The 21,814-nt window shown below is 32.6% G+C and overlaps 1 protein-coding gene across 7 annotated transcripts in view; it reads right to left on the bottom strand.

Annotated features, from left to right (window-relative positions):
• LOC113513463 (filamin-A) overlaps nucleotides 1-21,814 on the bottom strand; it is a 104,286-nt gene that overhangs the window by 29,432 nt on the left and 53,040 nt on the right. The window contains exons 1-2 of one of the 7 annotated variants that reach the window (XM_052896966.1): nucleotides 19,090-19,241; nucleotides 34-297 (exon numbers count right to left, since the gene is read on the bottom strand). The exons of 4 other annotated variants lie outside the window; for them this stretch is intronic. In XM_052896966.1, the coding sequence (XP_052752926.1) occupies nucleotides 34-277 (244 nt within the window). In that variant the 5' untranslated portion in view covers nucleotides 278-297; nucleotides 19,090-19,241. Of the gene's footprint in view, nucleotides 1-33; nucleotides 298-19,089; nucleotides 19,242-21,814 lie in introns of those variants that run through there. 2 more of the 7 variants (XM_052896967.1, XM_052896968.1) reach the window with 2 other exon arrangements.

Here is a 21,814-nt window from a genome sequence, read left to right as displayed (position 1 = left end):
AAGATTAAAAAATAAAAGTTATTTCAAACAAACCTTTCCTAGTATCAATATGATATATAGTGATGAAGTTTAGAGGAGTGTAATTCAATCCAAAACCGGTTTTATTAAAGCTTATCTCGTGTGCTTCTCCAAAAACAATTGGTATTTCCTCTTTATCAATTTCAGAAACTGAGAAATATTTCCTCAAGTCTAAATAGAAGTCAGCCACCTCGTCCCAAGAGACTTCTTTCTCGTTGGTCCCAACGATCGAGTTCCAAAGGCCACTCATAAACGCCATTTATTAAATTTCTTGAAGCACTTTGAAATTAAAATGTGTTTGAGAATGTGTAGTGTGTTAAAGTTTTGACATTTTTAGTTTGTGTTTTATTTGGTTTAGCTATAAAGAATATATTTCAGAATTACTTTATCAAAATGAACTTATTTAGGTATATAATCATTTTTTTAATTTTACGATTGTTTTTAGTAAAAAAGATTTAAATAAAAAAATATATATTTAAAAGTCAGAGAAACAAAAACTGGAAACTTAGAAGTACTATCATAAATAGAAGTCAGCCATCTCATCCCAGAAAAGTAGACTAAAAGCCATTAAATAATTTTCTTTAAGCACTTTTACATCAAAATGTATTTGAGAATGTACAGTGTGATAAACTTTTAACATTTTTCGTCTGCATTTTAATCAGCTATAATAAAATAGAGGTAGTGGCAATTAGATACCACGGGAATGAATATTTTTATATAAACCATATAATATATAACATTCGTGTTTATCCAACTTTCTAAAACTTTTTTCACGAAGCTATGCCAATTTAAATCTACGCATCAGTGATGATTAATTTGAAAACTAAAATATTTATATTCATTTCGCCTAATGTCACGTCCAATTTATATTTCCGGATATTCCAAAAATGTGTTAGCACATCGTATGTAAATACGTCAACATCTGCAAATTTAACTATACACGTGTGGGATTCCATCAGTGTACCATGGCCTGCCATGATTGCAATATATCAATACTAATATTATAAAAAAGAAAAAAATTACTGTTTGTTTGTAAGGAATAATACACAATAACTACTTAACTAATTTTAAAAATTCTTTCAAATATCCAAAGCTGCATTATCAGGGAGTTTTTTTTTATTATTTCAGCCCTTAACTATCAGCGGCAGTTATCAGCGAGTAACATAATTCTATAGACCCGTACGAAGCCCGGCTTAATCGCTTGTATGTAATATATATTTTGAAGTTACAATTAATTAAATAATTATACAACAGAAAAAAAAAATTAAGACTAAAAATAAACTTTTTTTCATTATCATGAAAAAAAAAGTTTTATTCAATCAAGTCAATAAGAAATGTCTATATGTTTTTATTAAATCTAGAGACGATATTACGAAGGACTCGTTTTTTTATACCACTGGTGGCAACAAACGTACGACCCAAGTGATTCTTTGAAAATTTCATTAAAACGCTTTAAATAATTTTAAAGATTAATAACATCAAATATAGTGATTTTTGCATATTAAGATATTTCTAGAATGAATACTTACACGTGAATTTAAAAAAAAATTGGCATCACTAATTTTTACGTAGCGAAAGAAATTCGACGGCTCGTGTTAACCGACGATACGTTAACGGCCAGATGTCATCAACAGTTTATAGTATTGATATAGTAATTTTTAAACGTGTAAAAATATTTATTTAATAGTTCAAACACGACGTGGCAATACATAAATTATTCGACTGTAATATGACATTTTAGTAAAGTTATTTTATTTAAGAATGCCATCCGTATTTCTGCCATGAAGTGCTTGCTTAGTTATGTTTCGGTTTGAAGTTTGGAATATAGATGGCAGTAGAATTACAAGGGTACATTACCCGATGGGAAGAAAGGTTTTCGTGTGGCGATCCCGTACGGGCAAACGCGGACTAAGACGACCCCCACTAGATGGAGTGACGACCTCAAATGCACTGCAGTGAGTCAGTGGATGTAGATGGCTCAGGTGGTCTACCATGAAATGAAATTCCGAATTTTCGGGCTTAATTTCATGTTTTTGTTCGTATCGAAATCGAACCAGTAAATGGAGCTTAACATTTCGTTCATCATAAATCCTATCCTAATAGTCCAGAGGAACGATATTTTAACATTTTTAATAATTTTAAACGGCATATATTATGTAAATTTAACATCACATTTCTGTTTCGATCGTCCTCGAAATTACTGAAAATATTTCATAGTCTTCTGGTCCGTTCCTTATGACAGTCTACGTGGGAGGCCTATGTCCAACAGTGGACGGATAATAGCTGAAATGATGATAATGATGATTAGCTTAACACCACAGTCCACAGGAATGGCAATGCATGAACAATACCATGGGCACTACATGTATTCGATTATAGATATTTATGTCTATAGGCGATGATTACCACTTTCCACCAGGTGGGTCATAAGCTTGTTTACCATTTAGAATCATAAAAAAGTATCATGACATTTTTTTTTTATACAAGAAAAGGAACACTCTAAAGAAAACATTACGACAAACTGTCTAAACAGCATCATAACAGTAAACTAATATCTTCCTGTTTTGTTAGACACGTGCCCAGTTGTGGGACGTTAATAGGTTATTATATTTGTATATTAAAATTCCAGTAAAATTCTTCTCGCAAAAAGCAAATAGGACTGTTTTAAAAACGTTATGTTCTTGAATTTTATATGATTAATGTTTCAGTCCGCTATTTAAATTTCAGATCGGAATTTCTTTTTCTTACAATAAATCTTGTATTTATTTTAAAACTTCTTAATGGTGCGGTGTTTAGATTTATATATATATATATATATATATAGCTCAAATATCTGAATGGGTTGGGGGGAAAGGGATCGTTAGTAATGGAGACTAAAAATCCCATTGCTAGCAATACTGGGTGTATTGCTAGCAATGGGATTTTTAGGTCTACTAGGTCTACTTCCTCGTGGTTCCCCCTGGAAACTATCATGGTTAATTCCTGATGAATTCATCATGATGGGCTAACTGGCCTGTTTTCATTCTCATCGATCACCCTTCACTAGTGCTCCGCCAGCGTATCCCGTTAGCACAGTCGGGGTTACCATTCCATTATCACCCAAAAAAAAAGTATGAATGGAATGGAAAAATTGTCCTTAAACGTCTAAATGGAATAGTTTAAATGGCAATTTGGTATACAAATATATCATATTCTAAATTAACACTCACACGATAATTTTGGTCTTAATTAATAGCAACTGTTTCGGTTTGAAGGGTGGGATATGGCGTGAATTTACTGGGTACAGTCCTCAGGAATGGCAACGCATGCGGGGTATCATGGGCGAAACAGTATACTTATACTCTGTTATGTCCATGATAAAGCTCATGTCTATAGGCGACGGTTACCACTTTCCATCGGGTGGGCCGTCAGCTTGTTTTCCATTCTAAGTTGCATAAAAAAAACTGTCTGTTTTCACTAGACTCATCAAATATATACTAATACAAAAACGATTTACTAATATTATAAAAAAATAAATTTCATCATTTAACTACTTTATCATAAAACATGCCCAGTTTAAATCGCTTTATATTCACAGAAACGTATTTGTATTGAATATTTTATAAATAAAGATACTAAGATATTTTGTTTGAGGTACAGTTTTATGAAAAATAGTTAAAAACAGAACTAGCTACGAAGTAACGAGTAATATGTTCGCGCTATTCACTTTATAGTACTCGTAAGTCATCACTAGATGGCGTTGCATATCAACTTCTATCATACCGACATCTATTTCTTATAAACAAAGTGAAAACGGAATCGTTAACATAATTTTAAGGAAGTATTTTATTAATTAAATAGAAAATTTCCAAAACAAACATAGAACACGAACTAATAGGTAATATAATAATAATGTAAATAATGGGAACGAAAAAAATTTCATTTCCATACATACTTGATAATTGGACGTACAAATGTCAGTATATTATAGGATCAAATTTTGTGTCGTTTTTCGGCTCATGATTCTTGTTAGAAAATTTTAAATTTAACTGATAACATTGCAGGTGACTCAGAACCGTTCCTTATGGCATGTCTATGGGGAAGGCCTTTATTCAACAGTGGACCGATAATGGCTGATATGATGATGATGATGATGATAGTCTCTTAAAGGGTTGGTAATATTGGAAGTATGGTGCTGGCCACCATAGTCCGTCTGTTTACTGTATATCTATCTATTTACTGTATAGATAATCTGGTAGTATTGTTTTATTGTTACCCTATTCCCTTTGGCCGCAACAGAATAACAGTACTTTGCTCTTTTGAGGGCGAAGCAATAAACTGAGTTGTGACCATTTTGTATTGCTATGGCACACGCACAAGTGAAAAATTGTACTTGGCTTAATGTATTTTAATTAATTAATTCATTATCATCATCGTATCTTTTAACTGTCCACTGGTGAACATAAGCTTCCCACTAGGGGAGTTTTGCCAGTAGATGCCGCGTTTGGCAGGTCTAATGGCAACCGCAGTTAGGCTTCGGAGATGTTTTAAAAGGGACGCTGCAGTCCATCGGTCGCCGTCTCTTAGTAGGCCTCTTACGACAGCCACGGGAAAGGAAGGGGTGCCTATTGTATGACCACATGGGAATTAATGATAAATTAATGTTATTGATTGTGATTTCACCCTGTATATAGAATTAATAAATGTACACAGACAAGATAACATCTGCCGTGTATTGGCAGTGTAATTATAAATTATTTCAAGCTAAATAACATCAATACGTTGTTTGTATAGGAACAGTTCCAATATATTAATTATGATGTGAGTCAAACGGCCAAATGTTGATAACCACTGGTTATTAATAAACTTATTGACAACTATTTATCCGACCTCCTTTTTTCGACAACTTCATTAGCATACATAAGCTTTTGAAATTAAATTTGCGTGGTCCTAGTATAGAATGAGTTATCGCTTCTCGACCTTTTGGCTAAGATCAAAGTGTAGTATATACTCTCAAATAAGTCTACGCAAAGTTCTGTTTCGATTCTGAGGGCCACTTTATAAATCTACTTATTAATAAATATATAAATAAATTGTATCGTTAAATAATACATGGTATTTTTTTTTGATGGGTGAAAATGGAATAGTAACCCCACCCCGCCTGCGCTAACGGGATACGCTGGCGGAGCATCAGTGAAGGGTGATAGATGAACATGAAAGCAGGCCAGTTAGCCCATCATGATGCATTCATCAGGAATTAACCATGATAGTTTCCAGGGAGAACTGCGAGGAGATCGACCTGGTTGAGTATATTGCTAGCAATGGGATTCTCAGTCTCCATTACTAACAATCCCTTTCCCCCCAATACATGGTATTAGTACACACCTTAATAGTACCTATATATTTAAATATATATCACGTAGATATTTGTAATATTAAATACTTCGCTACGTTATATGTATATGTAATTTAATATATTTTGTTAAGCGCCATAAAGCAGCGTTGATTTTAAAATATGCACATACGCAGTTCGATCAACGTGTTTTTGTTTTGATTCCCTCGATATACGACTACCGCGATGCTATTTAATTAAAAACAACACCCACAGACAATTTTGGTTATGGGATGTATTCGGCTGAACATATGAGAAGGTAACTACATAAAATATACATTCATGTATATATGTATGTACTTATCTCTACCAAGCTCTTTCCTATGACTGGATTAATCGTAGCATACGTGAGGAAAGGATTTGTAATTTTTTTTTATACAACTTAGAATGGCAAACAAGCTGACGGCCCACCTAATGGAAAGTGGTAACCGTTGCCTATAGACATGAGCAATACCATGGACATAACAGTGTATACTGTTTCGCCCATGATACCCCCCATGCGTTGCCATTCCTGAGGACTTAGGTGTTATTTCTCTGTACCCTGTAAGTACACGCCATATCCCACCCTTCAAACCGAAACACAGCCATGCAAACACAACTGCTTCACTGTAGAAACACGAATGGGACAGAGGTACCCAAGCAATCAACTTTTGTACAAAGTCTCCCTCTGGCAAATAATGTAGACTAGTTGTTTCATTATCAGCAATTTAACCTGTTAGGTCGACTTCCACGCGGTCCCCCTGGAAACCATCGTGCCGAATTCCAGATGTATTCATTACGATGGATTAACTGACCTGCCTTTTTCGGTGGGGAGGCGAGTGGAAGAGATAGTTAGTAATACGGACTATACAATCCCATTACTAACAATGTACCTTGTCAGGTCGACCTCCACGTAATCTTCCATGGAAACCATCGTTCTGATCCTATGTATATTCATCATCAGGCTAACTGACCTGCTTTCATTCTATCATGTCATCCCTCACTGGTACCCCACCAGCGTATACCGTTAGCGCAGGCGGGGTTAACATTACATTATCATCTATTAAAAAAAATCTGTCATACGCTAACATACAAATTTGTTGAAATAAATATTAATAACTTTAATAACAAAATTTTTTTGCAACTATATAAATATATACCGCCCGTCTGTCTTTTAAGAAAGCTGTTAACAGCCGGCGTCGGAAATATTTCAAAAATGTTTAGTTTATAATATCTGAGAATGTTGCCACATTCCCATCATCATTATTATAATTTATGGCTACAATTTGTAAACATGGCGACTCAAATAGATCAATGGTGGCCCGAACAACCCGTCAGCAATGACTCTGTTCCACTCGGATTTCTGTCACATAGTAGCTTGTTTTTATAAAGCCGAATTCCATTTTTAAAAAGGGGGTTACAGTAATAAAGATAGTTATAATGGTAACACTAAAAAATCACCGCTAAGTTGACACACGTGTTACTCAGTAACTGAGTTAGAAACCCTTTCAGCATATTTGTAAAGCTTTTGATAATTCTGTTGTTATTTTTTTAATTTATTGCGTGTTATGATTTACGAGTATAATAGATGAGAATTAACGGGAACATTTAAATAAAATATAATAATTTACTTAGTTCTTCTCGACATTTCGACTAAGTTACACCGACCGTGGTTAATAGTAGTCTGATTAACATATCAGTTAAATCCCGTTTAAGTTTGTGATACCATCGATTGTGTGCAACATATAATGTTAAAGTATTGTAATAAACTCGAAGAAAAAAAAATTCATGCGCCACTTTAATCTAAGTAAATTAAATATTGCTCTTATTCAATCTATGTTAGCTGAAGCCAAATCAAAAGATTTTGAACATCACTGTAAATTATTGATGCCCATTAATTCCTCTCTTTCCATGTCTAGGGAAAGTAGATAAAGCTTCATTTGAGAAATCAGTTCAGGATACGATAGGGCTGATATACCCGAAGAAGGTGAAAGCCCTTAAAATTAGAAAAAAAAATCCCGTTTGTTATACATATAAAAATAATACAACCGATTTGGGAAGCTCCTTTTTTCATGTTCAGGTTGATCGTAAAACGCGTGTTAGATTGGTCGGAAAAGATTAATTTCAGGCATAAGTTACATTAGTTTAGTTGCTATATCAAGTTTGATGAAAACAAGTCCACCTTTCCTCACCCTGCCTCTGATATTGAACGCTAAAATACGTTTTCTGTGTTGGCAACCTCTTTTAATACAATATAATCAGTTATTTATTATTCCTGTTTTTCTCAAAACAAGTTGAATCACTTCTGTTTGTCTTAATGTAATTTGCTTTCTGCTTGATTACATTAATAGCTCGCATTTTTTATTATTTGTTTAATAATTGTGGTATAAAAGTAATAAAAATTTAAAGAAGTTAGTGTTTTCAACCCCTTCAAAACAAAGTAGGTTTTTTTATTTTGTTTTATGCAACTTAGAATGGCAAACAAGCTGACAACCCACCTGATGGATATTGTAAATAGCAGGATGCAGTAATAAAACATATATGTATTTGTGATATAAAATGAAAAGTTTAGTGAAAAAAATACGAGACATGCCTTATAAAAATCTGACATAGAACAAACTTAAAAATAATACATTGTTTTAAAAAACCTGAGTGTCAACAGCCAGTATTAAAACTCCAACAATGGAAAGTGGTAACCATCGCCTATGAACATATATAAAAAGAGGTTTACATTCGTTTGTATTTTTTATATTTGTCACCTCATAACTCAGTTGGTAGGCCATCAGTTGTAAACTGAGGGCCTACCATGATATATTTTCCGAAATTTCGGAACCAAACGAAACATAAATTTGATGTTAAAATTACATAATACATGCCGTTTGGAAATATTAAAAATGTTAAAATATCGTTCCTTTGGACTTTTATGATAGGATGTATGACGAACGAAATGTTAAACTCCATTTATTGGTCCGATTTTGGTATAAACAAATACTCGAAACTGAGTCCGAAATTTCAGAATTTCATTTCATGGTAGACCCGCTGGTTTGGAAAATTTCATTTATATCTGAAAGAATATACTACATGCAGATTGGTACAATAAAAATTTTACCAAAATTATTTTAACAGTCTAATTTTTAGATCAAAGTTACTTGTGCGTTGAAGTTTAAATAAATAAATAAATAGGTTACAACAAGTGAACACAAAACTAAATATTTTCTAAGGAAACCTGGTGGTCTATCATGAAATGAAATTCCGAAATTTCGGGCTCAATTTCGTGTTTTTGTTCGTATTAAAATCGACCCAGTAAATGGAACTTAACGTTTCGTTCATCATAAATCCTATTCTAATAGTCCAAAGGAACGATATTTTAATATTTTTAATAATTTTAAACAGCATGTATTATGTAATTTTAACATCAAATTTCTGTTTCGTTCGTCCCCGAAATTTCGGAAAATACTTCATGGTAGGCCCTCTGAATCCGTAACGAAAACGGATGAACTCCGTTCCACAGGAACTGCAATGTAGCTGAATACGAAAATATATTGTAGTAAATAAACTCATATAATTATAATTTTGTGGAAAGCATCGTGATGTGTAACCGCCGCAGCTGCTCTATATACATGGTGTTTCAGTTTCACAAACTTTTTTTTTATGCTACTAAAATTATTTACGTGGTGTTTTATTGTACTGATACCTTCCAAGATGAGCGTATTTGGAGGCTGTAAAGCTCACCCACTTGATCAAATAAATAAATAAAAAAGAGATTTTTATGAATGAAATGGAAAAGTAAGAGGTCGCCACTCAAGTAAACTTAATTTATAAGCATATTTGAACAGTCATTTCTCGTCACATTTATTTACATAAGTGCACTTTTTATGTGCATTTGGCACAATATCATAAATGCTACAAAAAAGGACGAAGATAGCAATTTAGTTGTATTTGTGTTTGCTGAAACAACTGTTAACTATCCATTGCTGAACATAGCCTCCCCCATTAGTAGGGGTTTTGCCAGTAGTTGCCACGCTTGGCAGACGGATTGGCAACCGCAGTTAGGCTTTGGAGATGTTTAAAGAGGGACGCTGCTGCCCATCCCTGCACCATAAGCTCCCTCACTCGTCTCTTACGACACCCATGGGGTTACCTGATAACTTCGTCATTTATAAACCGATTTGAAAAATTCTATATCTATTTTTATCAGAAAGATTTTCTTTATAACTTTCTTGTAGAGATTTTATCAAAATCGATTTGGTAGTTTAGTTTTTAAATACAAATAGTTGGTTTTGCAACGATTAGAATTGTGTTTTTCAATCGACTTTAAAAAGAAGGATTACAATATAAAGCATTATGAGACTAAACTAACGATCAACTTATGAACATTATAATAGAAGGTAAGATAGAAGGAAGGAGAGGGAGAGGGAGACCGAGACATAGTTACATCAGGCAGATCAAGGTAGGAGTTGGTGTCGTGTCGTATCAAGAGGTGAAGAGACTCGCTGAAAATCGTAGTGAGTGACAAGAGCTCCACCGAAAAGAGCGCAGCTCTTAAATAGGATAGATAGATAGAGACTAAATATTGAATTTTAAATTATAATTTATATATATATATATATGTCACTTTATGATGTGTCAGTCATTTCAGTGGACATAATGTTCACACCTGTTAATAGTGCGTTATTTATATGAACACACCTTTGTTATTTATTGTAATGCATAATATGACATTTATGGACGATAAATAATAATAATACGACGACAATAAATGCTAATGACATTTAGAATTACATATTAAAATGTATCATTGCATTCTCACTGTCATATTTTATGCATTTACATGTTCATTAACATCTTTATGTAATGCTAGGAACAAGGAATTACATAGAAAGAATAATAAAATAATAAAATAAGCTGGCATAGTGTGGCCAAGTATTGACAGTAGAACATTCATTTTATAGTTGATCACAATTATGGACAATATCGCCGTGTGGTGGTACAGTTTCAGTGAGGAAACAGAAAAATTAAATTTAAATTTAGAATAAACAAATACACAAAATAATATTTTCAAAAATTCACCTATATTTTCCAATTAATAACACCATCCCGTATATTTACATTATATTGGTCGTTTAATATTTTGCGTAAGCGACGCTTGCTGACTTTAATTCTGGAAACTGGAACAGATAGGCTAGATTAATGTACGGTCAGCAACGAAATCTCTATAGCTATAATACTTGAAATAGTTCTCAACGTTATCCGTATTAATTAAGATAAATATTGACCCGTATGTTAATACAGAATAAGAGGTATATGACCAATTTATATGTGACAAATTAAAAAAAAACACTTCTTTCAAAACAGTGCAGTAGTCAAAATACATGGATTAAAATAAAAAAAATTTCTAAGATGTTCCTGTTCTAAGTTATAATCAACCTGTTTTTCATAACTTTAAAGCAAATCCGTTCAAACAACCGTACAAATTGAGTAACAAATTTGCAAATATCTTTATAAATTTTTACATCTATAAAAAAGTAAAGTTTCATTAATTCACTCATGTATTTTGAGTATACTACATTCGCAAAGCGATAAAACTAAACTTGTACATTTTTATTTATTCTCTCTCTCTCTTTTTCTCTGTCTGTCTCTGTCTCTCTCTCTCTCTCTCTCTGTCTGTCTCTCTCTCTCTCTCTCTCTCTTGCTTGCTGTCTCTGTCTCTAACTTTTAACCACACAATCGAAACGACATCGTAACATTAAAAAAGGGCATATTTCTTTAACAAAAACCGGTAGCACACCGGCTATTCCTCCGATTTCCGTGGTGGTGGACAATGGTAGCCACTTATCACTAGATGAGACGAATGTCGTGTCTTTCATGTTATAAAAAAGTCCATACAAAGTAATATAACTAATCTTGTATATTTTTATTTATAATTTTAACTTTGACTTCCAAAAGAAGACGGCTCTCAGTCCGCCTGATTTTTGTGAATGCGAAATATGTTTCGCGATTACGCAGCGAATTCCGAAAAGATTTACAACATTTTTTATATAATAAGTAAAGTTTTCTCCCATGTTTTTCCCATATTATTTTTATTTTATTTTGTGGCAATTAAATGAGTCGTTTTTCTAAATTATTATAAATGTAAATATGCGATTCTAAATTCAAATATTTTTATTGATGTGTATGTTTTTGTATGTGTGAGTGGGTGGATAGGTGGGTGTGTTTATGTTCGTAATCGAAATGGCTTTTATGCAAAGCAATTTGTACTTGCGATAGTATGCGAAGTCACATAAACTGTACGTACAAATAAGGAATATAATAATCTATTAATAAATTTCGAATAATTACGTTTTTCCTAAATAAATTATCAGCGGTTTAAGTAAACTTTTTTGCTGACCGTCCGCAAAGAATTGATGATACACCCATGTTCTGGCAATGTCGCATCTTGATCTTTACAACTATAATCTAGTACAAGTTACATGCATGTAATTACTGCAAGCGGTGTATTGATACAATTAATTGGAAACTACATTACTGGAACTGTGTAGCTGTGTGTTAATATTAATATCCATAGGTCGCTGGTTCATATCCGGCTCGAAGGACCATTCCTGTGTAGCTCTGGAAGAGTTTACTGTAGGTTAATTGCTGGATATGTTTTATTTTTATTTTATTTTTTATACAACTTAGAATGGCAAAGAAGCTGACGGCCCACCTGATGGAAAGTGGTAACCGTCGCCTATAGACATGAGCAGTACCATGGACATAACAGAGTATACTGTTTCGCCCATGATACCCCCCATGCGTTACCATTCCTGAGGACTCAGATGTTATTCCTCTGTACCCTGTAAATTCACGCCATATCCCACCCTTCAAACCGAAACACAGCCATGCAAACACAACTGCTTCACGGTTGAAACACGAATGGGACAGAGGTACCCAAGCAATCGACTTTTGTACAAAGTCTCCCTCTGATATATTGATAGAACAGTTGTTATTACACAGGACACACTATTATAATACAAAAAAAAACACGTCTGTTCGGCACGGTAATTTAAGCAAGAGGGTTGCCATGACATAAAAATAAAACATTAAATATTTGTTGGGTTGCCAACAGAAACTATGTTATGAGCTGGCTTTTCAGTTGTTTAAACAAATTATGCAGTACAAAAAACGGCAGTTTCAATTATGATGAAATTAAATGTGAATGCCGTATGCCCCTAGCATAGGAGAAGCGACTAAGGGACTAACTTAATAGCAGCAGCGTCCTTTTTAAAACATTATCAAACCATAACATCGGCTGCAAGTTTACAACTTTACAACCGACTTCAAATAAAAGGAGTTTTTCAATTCAGTCGTAATTTTTTTATGTTTGTTACCACATAACTTCGTCAGTTATAAACTGATTTGGAAAAATATTTTTTTCTTATCTGCAAGGATATATGTTCAAAATAAAAAGAAAGAATCGTCTGCTCTCGTTTATTTGATTGGTTTATTTATGTTATAAGGTATTATATATTTCCCTTTTAAAATAAAATAAAATAAATATTCGTTATTATTAACAATTAATTTAATCATATATATATATATATATATATATATATATATATATATATATATATATATATATATATATATATATATATATATATATATATATTTGTAACCTTTATAATATAATCATTTTAAGATTGTGTCGATATATCAAACGTCCCCAAAGCGTAATAATCTGGGCCGTACATCGTCAGTGAGCCGTGACGGAGCGAATGGTGGCCAAGAATGCCGCTTCAGAAGTGTACATCCGCTGTTTGATGTGTACACATATATTGTAAGGCTGTGGCCTTTCGTTGCGCTAGAGTGGACGACTAACCTAGTATTGCGGAAAAGCTCATAAATTTTAAAGTAAGAACAACCGGATTAACTTATATGTATTTTAGTCAAACGCTCGACTAGAGCTTTCTCATTACATATTCATACATTAATATATAAGTATAGATATAGTTAAATATCCACTGCTGAACATAGGCCTTCTCCGTAAGGGGGGGGGGGGGGTAGGTTAGTAGTTAACACGCTTGGCAGGTCGGTTGGCAGCAGTTAAACTTAGGTGATGATTTAAGAGAGACGCTGCTGCCCATCCCTCGACTATTAAATTCCCTTAGTGGCCTCCTACGACACCCATGGGAAAGGAAGGAGTGGCTCATTTTATGCCAGGACCACACTGCAAATTATAGTTGGTATGGGAAAATTGTACAAAAGTCGATTGCTTGGGTACCTCTGCCCCTTTCATGTTTCTACCGTAAAGCAGTTGTGTTTGCATGGCTGTGTTTCGGTTTGAACGGTGCGATATGGCGTGAATTTACAGGGTACAGAGGAATAACACCTGAGTCCTCAGGAATGGAAACGCATGGGGGGTATCATGGGCGAAACAGTATACGCTGTTATGTCCATGGTACTGCTCATGTCTATAGGCGACGGTTACCACTTTCCATCAGGTGGGCCGTCAGCTTGTTTGCCGTTCTAAGTTGTATAAAAAAAAATATCCGTCACACGGACAAAGTCGCGGATAAAAGCTAGTACTTACATAAAGTAGAGTACTCTCAATGTAATAAGCTCGATTGCTAAATAAAAATGTATGAAAATAATTTCAAACAAACCGCACGCACCACAAACGGTTAAAAATCAAATGTTACGATACATATAACCTAAATACTTGTACACCGTTTGATCTTGAACAAACCAATAAATGTAGGTGCAACATATGAACAGCTGTACTATCTTTAGATTGTTATTAAAAATATAAACATGAAAATCATTATATCTTAATTATTCGTAGTTGAGTAATAAAAAAAAATGTCTGTTGATATTTTTTCTTTTTTTATTGAGTTATGAGTTACGACTCCATTACTGTTTTATTATTATTAGATATATATTTAATAATTATATATGTATATTTATGTATTATATATTCGTAAACGGCTATAAAGTATATATTTATTTAATTCAATATTGTCTAATTTTGTGTTTCGTTTACTTGTATTTTATTTTGTGCAAATTCTAGTGGCTGCCAAATTACTATTTAAGTATATAATTATGTATTGTTTTAGCTGTTTGTTTGCCTTAAATAAATAAATAAAAATAAAAAAATCTTTGCTAGATATTTATTTATTTATTCATTAGTACAAATATGTGTACATGGCGGAGTTAATGCTAAAAGCATTCTCTCCCAGTCAACCATAGGGAAGTGTCAGAATACTCGAATGCGGTACTATTAATTATTGATGTACATACATACTAAAATTACATATATAATATAAACGAATAAATATATATGAATAACAAATATACTTACACATATATGATATATACTATATATATATATATATGTGTGTGTATATATATATATATATATACACACACATATATATATATATACATATACATATATATATGTGTGTGTATATATATATATATATGTGTATATATATATATATATTATATATATATATATATGTATATATATATATATATTGGATTAGAGAATGAGATAAGTCATATTTAAGAAGCTAACCCCTAATAAATTATGTTAATATTGCATGTTTTTTTGTCTAAACCAAAAACAACCAATATTATTTAAATTAAAGGGCAATTGATTTTTTCTTTTGTAATGGACAAACACAAAAAACAATAAAACGATTTTAAAAATTTCTACGTCTACAGAACACTACATTATTAGCGAGTAACTTGGGCTGTATTTTATTTTTAAATAACCGTGCGAAGCCAGGGCAAGTCGCTAGTGTTTCGTAATTAAGTATATTAATTGGGCTACAAATATTAAAAGAATCGCTAAAAAGCACGCGCTACCATTTGCAGTATTCTGAATCAGCAAGGAAAATATGAGTTCACAGGAAGACAGCCATCTATCTAGCTATCGAAATTGTAGGCTTCCACATTTCTCATTGTCCTTAATACTTTATATTCTCTAACAATTGTTATAAAGTAAATAATAAATTTTGTTGCACAGAAAATAATGCCGACTTCAACCGTGGCAAAATAAAGTTAACTCAGGTGTTATTCCTCCGTACCTAGTAAATTCACGCCATATTCTACCCTTCAAACCGAAACACAGCCATGCAAACACAACTGCTTCACGGTTGAAACACGCATGGGACAGAGGTACCCAAGCAATCGACTTTTGTACAAAGTCTCCCTCTGGTAGAAGAGAGGTAGAAAATTTGTTTAAAATCTATTCTGAAAGTTAATTAATCCCTTCAAATAAAAAAGAATTTTCCAAATCGATTTATAAACTACACAGTTATGAAATATCGAAAAAAAATAACAACCAAATTCAAAACTTCTTTTTTTTTTTTAAGTCTACTGAAAAATTCGAAAATTATAGTTATAACATTATTAATACAAAACTGAGTCGATCATTATACAAAATATAAAAAAAAAAATTATACGTGCTAATCGCTATTCTGACAAACTACATGTCTAATAACCCGCACACCCACATGTTTAATATTATATTTTAATACAAGTAAATCGTATTAACACTAAAAATACATAACATTTGGCTGCGACATCTAAAATAAAAATCATTATTAAATTCTAAATTATCGACAATAAAACCAACTCTAGTTATGACATCTCGACATAAACAGCCGAACGACTCTTCTCCAGTTTTTTTTTGAGGTATTTCATAAATACTTTGGCCGGTGATATGGGTAATTAATAAATTCAGGCCACTGTGTTTTACGGCTAAAATTTATTTTATCAATACATAACATGTCTGGCCATAAATACTGTTACATAAAAACTTTTCTTTTATTCAACTTTAATTGTTTTGAATTTGGAACACGTTTATTATTTAAAAAAATTCTTTCGATTTTACGCCATTTCCCATATTTATTCGTGATCAGTATCAAATTACAATATGGAATGGGGTGTTAAAGAAAATAATATTGCAGTGATCGCCTTGCTCAAAGTGGGTATGGAGCCGTCGGCCATATTCCAGACACTTCAAAAGCTTGGTATCAGCCGAATATTCATATATCGTACTATCAACAGATACAACACTTCCTCTGTCGAAGACCAGAAAAGATCGGGGCGGCCGCTTGCTGTTAGAACTACAAAGGCTGTTAATGCTGTTAAAGCCAAAATTCGTCGATATCCCATTAGGAAACAAAAAATCTTATCGCGAGAAATGAAGATTCCCGTTAGGACTCTATCGCGTATTATAAAACAAGACCAGAAGTTCGTTGCTTATCATTGAAATATAGGACATGCCCTAAATCAATCTTTACAATTAAAGAGAACGAATCGATCAAAACGCTTTCTGTCGTGATACGCAGGTGAAAGGCACAGAAATATCCTCTTTACCGATGAAAAAATTTCCACAATTGATGAACACTACAATAAGCAAAATGATAAAGTGTGCGCTCACAGTTCTAAAGAAACTGCTCAAGTGGTCGGAGAGGTACAACGTGGTCATCATCCTGCACAGTGACGGTTTGGTGAGGCGTGTCTTATCAAGGAGTCACAAAACTATATTTTTGTCGAAAAGGGATAAAAACTTTAGCCAAAGTGTATCTTGATACAGTCTTGGATCGTGTTGTGAAACCTCTCAGCAATGCACTTTTTAAAAATATACCGTGGACTTTCCAGCAGGACTCTGTACCTGGTCACAAGGCACAAACTACCCAAGCCTGGCTTCAAACCAACGTTCTGAAGTTTATAAGATCTGAAGACTGGTCCTCATTTAACCTAAACCTCAACCCTTTAGACTTCAAATTATGGTCAGTTTTAGAGGACATTATTTGTTCTAAACGGCACGTTTTTTACGTAATCAGGTAACCATCTTGAAACAAGTTATGTTCATAGTAATGTCCAGATTGGTGGCAGCATGGTAGACCGGGTCGTTGGTGGCCTCATGAGATGGTTGTGTACAACTAAGATCTCAAAGCTCAAATTGCATTCTTAAATGGATGATCAGAAAAAAAAAATACAAATTCAAAAACGCTTACAATTAGGTTTATTTTTATTAAAAAATATTTTTTTATTTGATTATTAGGTATTTATTTTAAATGAGGTACTTAAAAAGCGACAAATTAAAAATACCCGTAACTGACGAGCGTGTATGAATAGATTGATGAATGTGGAGGAAGCGAAAGAGGTGTGTTTGATTCAGAGCAATTGGCATTCCAGAGTTTCTCCTCCAGTAGGAGTATATTTATGTGTATGTTACATATAAAAAAGATACTCATAAAATCCGTGATGATATAATCAAAGGCAATTATCGACGTAAAAAATAAATGTAACACTTAACGTCCAAAGTACAGGCTAGTCTACTGCCAACTCTCTGATTAATCTGGTTTATTAACGGTCTTTTTCATCACCGAAGAGTTAGCTCTAAAAAATACCTCTTTTTAACAGGGCGAAATGAGCATACGGCTTATCTTATGGTAAATGATTACTACTAAATTGCAGATGTATTGCCGACATTTTTTAATATCGGTTAGATTCAAACCCACGACCTTTGATGACGACGGGTTTATAAATCGGAATACCGTACTAGGTTAGCAGGCCACCAAACTCTTTAATAAAGATGCCATATTACATAGACTTAACCATATTTTTAAAAGTAGACTAAAAGAGCATCTTCTATCTCTATGAACATATTTATTTATCTGTAAATGTGGGTATATTATATGTATATTTGTGTGTGTATGTACGTGTAAATATATGCATAGGTGTATTATGTATATTTATGTATATGTGTATTTATACGATTAAATATAATGTAATTAATTTAATTTTGTCTAGTTTCTTTGTTTGGAAATTGTCACAATATTGTATGTATACAATATTGCTCTACCCGCTGACATTGATGCTCCTTTCCACTTTAAGTGTTGCTGGAGGAGAACTCTATTAGAGTTAAGCTCGCCTTTGTACATTTGATTACCTCTGTCATATTTTTATAAATAACTGGTGTGTGCAATAAAAAATTAAAATAAAATAAATAAATATTAGTCATTAACAGTTCACTGCTAAATATAGGTCATTCGCTATTAGGGGATTTTGCCAATAGTTGCCACGCTTGGCAGACGGGTTGGCAACTGCAATTAAACTTTTATGACTATATGAACTTAACAATGTTGATAAATTACCAAGGTAAAAAAAAAAACTTCTTTTAATTCCCATATACCAATGGTCAACCAAAATATCCATTATATTAAATTTATTAGACACAAAATAACATATTAAATTAGTTGGTGAAAAAAATAATAGCTGTTCAAAATAAGAAATAAAAATCGTTTAGTTATTTCAGTGTTATGATTGTAAATCCAACGCATCACGGCCGTTCGCCCGTTTGTTTTTAATGCGTTTTAGTAAATATTTTCAATGATTTGGACTTCAAAATGTTCATTTTATATGTATGGATTTTTTATTTATATATACATGTACTCATTTTGTTCATTTATATATAACTATAATTGTAAATTAATTAAATAAAAACTTATTTCGCTATCGGGTGAAAAGTGTACGGCGTAGCATGTGTTATAAATCGCGTAGCACTGTCGTAGCTATATATTATCTACTGTTCGCTAATTTATTTTAACACATATTTCATTGTATTTTTTTTTTTTTATTATTTTAAATTATTTTTGTGTATTATTTGTGCAGTGTAAGTGTTGCCAACTTAATGAGAAAAAAAAACTGATAAAATCTCATACTGGTGCCGTTTCCATTTTTTAAAACACCAACCGTATTCCAAATTCGAATTTTACCGAACACTGTTAACACTTCACTGGACACTGGAGGATATTTTTTTTCGAGCGCTAACCTCTGCCGCACTGTGTTAGGTGCGATGTACGACTAGTACATTCAGAGTCCAGCGCGTAGCGACATACAAGCGGACCAAAATTTATTTATATATTTTATTATAATTATGTTTATTTCCTTCAATGCTATTTCTGTCTATATAAGTTATGACGCAGTTTTAATTTCCAACAGGGTTTTATTTTACATATAACATTTGTTTCTTTTCTGGTTTTACTGGAAATAAAAAGTGTACGCACAAAAATAACGTCACTTTTTTTATTTGATAAAAAGTATAATCCAAAATGATTTTTTTTTATTACTTTCTTTATTCATCGAACTCAAATTTACCTTTACATCTGCTTTTTGCAATTTTATCGACATGTAATTTTGAAAAATTTTAATATCATCATCTAATGTGGGGTCACCTTCACTATTATTGCCACTCGATGAAACACCAACCACCACCATCTGTATAACTCACTGAGTACCTTTTAAAATCCTTGTATAGTTAACAAAATGCTATAAATCTTATATATATATATGTATATATATATATTTAAAAGGTTACTAATTCAGCACTTTGAAAATTGTTTATAACTTTATAGTAAATTGACTGATAACTTGATTGACTTGTAAATTAACATTTCAATTGTAAATAAAAAATACTGCGTCAAATTATTATTTTAACTTAACGATTTTTTTATACAACTTAGAATGGCAAACAAGCTGACGGCCCACCTGATGGAAAGTGGTAACCGTCGCCTATAGACATGAGCAGTACCATGGACATAACAGAGTATACTGTTTCGGACATGATACCCCGCATGCGTTGCCATTCCTGAGGACTCAGATGTTATTCCTCTGTACCCTGTAAATTCACGCCATATCCTACCCTTCAAACCGAAACACAGCTATGCAAACACAACTGCTTCACGGTAGAAACACGAATGGGACAGAAGTACCCAAGCAATCGACTTTTGTACAAAGTCTCTGTCTCTGGTAAATTTTCTATAATCGTTGAAATAATATCATTAAAAATTTTAGCTTTAAATTATTTCAAGTCAACTATTTTATAAAATAAAATTGTTGAAATAACGCGATATTTTTTATCTACAATTCAAACCTGATGCCTCAGTCAATTTACTATAAAGCCATAAACAAATTTCAAAGAGCTGCATTAGTGACCTTTTAAAGTCTGCAATATTAATGCTGAACTCTGAAAATAACGTACGCAGCCGTGTTTCTTAATTAATTGATGTTTATACGCGTGGAATTCCTTTGAAACATGAAAACTGGAATGCTCCGTATGACAAATCTTTGGGTTTTGGCCAACCTTTGGTGTTTCACCTGTTCCTACTGATTCCTTAAGTTTTAGCAAATTGGCGAAACCGTTGCGCGATAGATTTGCTCTGACGTAGGATTCGACTTTAACTCGTATTTAATTTGACAAATTCATCAGATTTATATACATACATACATACAATATATATATATATATATATATATATATATATATATATATATATATATATATATATATATATATATATATATATATATATACGCATGGAATCAAAATGCGTCAACACTTCAGTACCGAAATAAGTAACAAACTACCTATCAAATACAATGAGTTGCTAATTTTAATTTTACTATTTCTAAAAATTATATTGTTAACTTTACACTCATTAACATTAAATAATCTGTCCAGTATATTGCATATAGATGGTAAAATATCCTTTATCTGGGGCTAGTCTAGATAAAGAAAAAACAAAGATTGTACAGACAAAATTAAAAGGAAAGGAGGCATAATATCATCATCATCATCATTTCAGCCGTTAACTGTCCACTGTTGAACATAATCCTCCCCCACAAATTGATTTTACCATTACATACCGCAGTGATGCTTTAAGAGGGACGCTGCTGCCCATCTCTTGACCATTAAGTTACCTTAGTTGCTTCTTACGATACCCACGAGGAAGGAAGGACTAGCATCACCAAGGAATGTCATCATTGTCCTCAGGAAAGCCAACCCATGAAGCAGAGTTGCACATTGGATATTTCTTTTCTTAATCTTGGATAAACATTTTTGTATTGAAACAATTATAGATTAATGGAATTTTTGAATAATTTTCTTATAGGTTTTGGCATTTATAAATGATATAAAGTCATATAATCTAAGCTAATATTATAAAGAGGAAAGATATTTTTGTTTATAATGAATAAACTAAAAAATAATTAATTAATTTTTAAATTCTTCAACCTATAGAAAGATGCATTATAAGCGTGTAATATTACATTTTATTTACAAAGAAATCCGAACGATTGGCTTCGTTCAATCAATCTGTGTCGCTAATATAGCAAAAAAAGAAAAGGTTTATGTTATAACACCATTACATTTCGAAAATGATAAACAATTTGCACAATGGTTGACTGGCAGAGAACTCTGTCCGGTGTTAAGTGCGCCGTACGTAGAATTCTACTGTGCACTAAAGTTTATATAAATAAATAAACAAACACCGGAAATAATGTATAGCGAAATGCTCCTTATCTTTCAGCGTCTAAAGTATAAATTACATTTCCTTGCCAAATCCTTAAATCACTTGTTTACAGGGAAGTATTGCGCAAAACATTTGC

The sequence above is a fragment of the Galleria mellonella genome, unplaced genomic scaffold (genome assembly GCF_026898425.1).
Source record: "Galleria mellonella isolate WM207_F2 unplaced genomic scaffold, CSIRO_AGI_GalMel_v1 utg352, whole genome shotgun sequence".
In the NCBI taxonomy this organism is placed as follows: Eukaryota; Metazoa; Arthropoda; class Insecta; order Lepidoptera; family Pyralidae; genus Galleria; species Galleria mellonella.
Note: the sequence above shows the minus strand (reverse complement) of the source record. Positions and strands in the feature narration are given on the sequence as shown.